Raw genomic sequence first — 4,148 nt, forward strand, 5'->3', positions numbered from 1 at the left:
ACTACCCAGGAAGGGCCCTGGGCAACGTGGGAGGGACACGATCTGACTTTCTAGGGTACAAGGTCAGGGCTTGGCTTTTGGTTAAAGAAACACAACCAGGTTTCCTCAGCATCAGAGATATCTTTCCTTTGCTTTTCCTGACCTCCAGTTTTCTTCTCTAACCAAACCTGGATACTGTTTCTCAGTAGGTTCCCTCAGTGGGACCCATTAACAGTACAAGAAACTTTGGAGTTTGAATCTGAATCTGACTTCTTGAGAAGTTTCTTCAACTTCCTCCAGGGTCTGAGGTTCATGGACTCAGCACCAAACCCACTAGAGGGGTCATTAAAGCACCTTGGGCTGCTCCTGTGCTGCTGAGCTGGGCTGGGCTCCTGGGACACAGGGAGCTCATGGCAGCGGCAGTGCTGCAGAGAGACAGCTCTGCCCAGGAGCAGCTCCTCTGCACACGCAGCAGGGCTGAGGGCTCTGCCTGGGGATCTCAGGAGACGAGCAAGGCAGAGAGAGATTAAAGGTGGTCAGGACTGGGAGGATGACTGAGAGCTCACTGGAGGAGAAACATTTGCAGCCCTTGTCATGGTAAGTCTCTGGTGCAGGGCAGTGCAGCTGTAGCTCCTGAAGGCATCTCCTAAAACTGGCACAGGCACAGCTGGTGGGATCTGTAAGGACGGGGCTCTTGTCAGGCCATGTTGAACACTGTGAAGCCGGGTGAGCACCCAGGGGTGCCCAGGGCTGTCCTGCAGAGCAGGGTCCCTGCACCCCAGGGCTGTGCCGGGCAGGGACTCTGCCGCCTGCCAGGGTCAGCGCTCAGCCTGCCCGGGAGATCCCATGGCAGCAGCTGTGGGTGGAAGGAGCGACCCCCGGCAGGGCAGGCAGGGAGCTTGTGGGGTTGAAGGGGGCTGTGTGGGTCAGGGCTGCTCAGAGCTCCAGATCCCCCCACAGACATGGCAGAGGGTTCTTCTGAACAACAACATCGAGACAGGAACAGCCACAAGGGAAGGAGTCTGTGCTTTCGATTTTCCACTCTTGGTTGGCTGGGTGTGCAGTGGGAGATGGGAGAAGATACTGAGACCCCAGTTCTCATTAGGACTGGTCTGAGCTGCTCCTGAGCCCCTGCACACACAGAGCTGCCCCTGGGCAGTGCCAGGAGGTGTGAGCAAGACAGAGCTGAGCACACAGCGGGTGGGACGGGGTCTGTGACACTGACAGGGAGCAGACCAGGGACAGAGACACAGCTGCAGGCAGCACAGACATGGGCAGGGAGAAGGAGCTCCTACCAGATATGCTAGGGACGGATTTAGGACCCCCCCTGCAATCCCCTGCAGTGCAGACACATTTCCCAGTGCAACCCCTGGTCTCCTCTCCTCCCCAGCAGACCCTCTGCCCCAAAGCCATGGGGTCCAGGTCACGAGTCTCCATCTCAGCAGCTGGACCTCCAGGTGAAGGGTTCCTGCAACGTGGTACACAAAAAAGGTGCTAAAAGTCCTTGTTCTCCAGTGTCATTATGTGAGTGACAGCAGCACAGCCGGGTCATGAGAAGGTTCCACAGCATGCCCGTCTGCCTTTCTGTCCTTGCTTTATTTTCTGGTAGCACTGCAGTGTCCTTCCCTATTTCTCCACCTGTCCCTGGTGCTCTTGCTCTCTGGGGTTCAGGTGGGAGTGTTGGTCAGTTTTTGTTCTGACACCAACTCAGGGGGTCTTGCCCCAGAGCTGTGTTCATGGAAACTAAATGCCCAACCTTCATTTTAAACTGTGATGAACTCTTTTCTTCAGTTGGTAGAAACTGTATGAGTGGAAACATTCCTCCATCGGGGAGGGGGTTTTCCATAAGAAACAGCATGTTTATTTTCCTCAGAGAAGTGTCTCCTGATGTGTCACTGTCCTTTCCTCCTTGCACAGGTCCTCATGCTCATAGGCAACAAATGTCCAACAGCAGCTCCGTCACCCAGTTCCTCCTCCTGCCGTTCACAGACACACGGGAGCTGCAGCTCTTGCACTTCTGGCTCTTCCTGGGCATCTACCTGGCTGCCCTCCTGGGCAACGGCCTCATCATCACCACCATAGCCTGGGACCAGCACCTCCACACCCCCATGTACTTCTTCCTGCTCAACCTCGCCCTCCTCGACCTGGGCTCCATCTCCACCACTCTCCCCAAATCCATGTCCAATTCCCTCTGGGACACCAAGACCATCTCATACTTGGGATGTGCTGCACAGCTCTTTTCATTTGTCTTCTTGATAGTGGCAGAGTATTCTACGCTCACCATCATGTCGTACGACCGCTACGTTGCCATCTGCAAACCCCTGCACTACGGGACCCTCCTGGGCAGCAGAGCTTGTGTCCACAAGGTAGCAGCTGCCTGGGCCACTGGGTTTCTCAGTGCTCTGCTGCTCACAGCCAATACATTTTCACTGCCCCTGTGCAAGGGCAATGCCCTGGGCCAGTTCTTCTGTGAAATCCCCCAGATCCTCAAGCTCTCCTGCTCACACTCCTACCTCAGGGAACTTGGGCTTATTGTGGTCAGTGCCTTTTTAGCTTTTATTTGTTTTGTGTTCATTGTGGTGTCCTATGTGCAGATCTTGAGGGCCGTGCTGAGGATCCCCTCTGAGCAGGGACGGCACAAAGCCTTTTCCACCTGCCTCCCTCACCTGGCCGTGGTCTCCCTTTTTGTCAGCACTGCCATATTTGCTGCCCTGAAACCCTCATCCATTTCCTCCCCATCCCTGGATCTGGTGGTGTCAGTTCTGTACTCAGTGGTGCCTCCAGCAGTGAACCCCATCATCTACAGCATGAGGAACCAGGAGCTCAAGGAGTCTATAAGGAAAGTGATGACTGTTCACTTTTCAAAAGCAGTAATGAAGTGACCTCCTGCTTATGCATGTCACTTGTAATATAACGCATTACTCGTTCAACCTGAGTTTTGTACATTTTTTATTTTTTTTCATTGGTTTTAGGTATTCTTTGTTGTATTAATGCTACCCACAAGCAAAATTATTTTTCATCTTATATCTATGTTTGTAACTACATGTTTGGTGTGACCCGTTGTCTTTTTCTAAATAAAGAGCTGTACTCTCTGTGTGTTTAAATGAAATAAAGGACCCTGCAGTGCCTTGTTTGCCCAGAATCCTCTCTCTGAGACCTCTGGGGCTGCAGGAACCATGTTTGTGTGCTGAGGGGGAGTGAGCAGGAGCCACCCTGAGCTGGGTCTTCCTCCCATCCTGACCAATGTGAATCTGCGGACTCAACCATCGCCCCGGGCACCACAGCCCACCTGCTCTAGAGAGAAGCACCGCCAGGTTGGAGCTGTATGGAGCGTGGGAAGGGGGGCAGGAAGAGCTGGCCAGGTCAGCATAGCTCAGGTCTCTTGGGAAATGGCTCTGTGGGGAGATGGGACGTTCCAGGAGAAGAGTGGGGCACTGTATGTGTACAGGAAAGACATGGAAAGAGAAACCCTTTGCTGCAGGTGGAAGCCTGGGGCAGGTGGCCCTGGCACTGTGGCTGCAGGACCTTCCTGAGGATCCCCTCGGCCAAATGCCTCATGCTGTCCTGGGGAGCCAGTCTGGACCTGGGTCTGCAAGCTGCCTGTGCTGGAGACCCTCTCAGCTTGATGGCTGGATGAACATTCTCACTGTCCTTCATTCTCACTGGTCCCCACTGCTGTGGGACCAGTTCCAGTTCCAGTGTGGCTGCTCTGCCGGGCTCCGCTGGGGAGAGGGCAGGGGGGTGGCACAATTCAGGAGGGGGTGGGAGGGCTGAACTGGCAAATGCCCCAGAGAAGAAAATACCAGTGAACAGCTGAAGTGTGTGAGTGTGCAGGGCTGGCACACAGCAGTGTCCTCTCCCAGCCAGGTCTCCTGGGAGAGCCCTGGAGCACCAGCAGAGCAGGGGCTGGTGTGTGCCCATGTTCATGGGACAACCTGGGGAAACTGGCCCAGGACAGTCACCACAGACACCCTCAAATCCACCTTTTCCTGCACTGGCCCTTCACCCCAGCTGAGAGAGGTTGTTCATCCCTCAACACAAGGACACTGAATGAGTAAGTCAGAAGCCAATGTTTCCACTGTATGGATGAGATATGAGCATGCATTTCATGTACATAAGATGAACCCGACTCAGTACAAACACCATCAGCTATTCTTGCATGTTCCATG

The 4,148-nt window shown here is 54.3% G+C and overlaps 1 protein-coding gene across 1 annotated transcript; it reads left to right on the forward strand.

Annotated features, from left to right (window-relative positions):
- Positions 1–1,919: 1,919 nt before the first annotated feature.
- Positions 1,920–2,861, forward strand: LOC309451929 (olfactory receptor 14J1-like; the record flags this gene model as incomplete). Its single annotated transcript, XM_082076626.1, has 1 exon — positions 1,920–2,861. The coding sequence occupies one exon, from the start codon at positions 1,920–1,922 to the stop codon at positions 2,859–2,861; it is 942 nt and encodes a 313-aa protein (XP_081932752.1).
- Positions 2,862–4,148: the final 1,287 nt, after the last annotated feature.

Source organism: Streptopelia decaocto (assembly GCF_964273445.1).
Source record: "Streptopelia decaocto genome assembly, contig: HAP1_SCAFFOLD_51, whole genome shotgun sequence".
Classification (NCBI taxonomy): Eukaryota; Metazoa; Chordata; class Aves; order Columbiformes; family Columbidae; genus Streptopelia; species Streptopelia decaocto.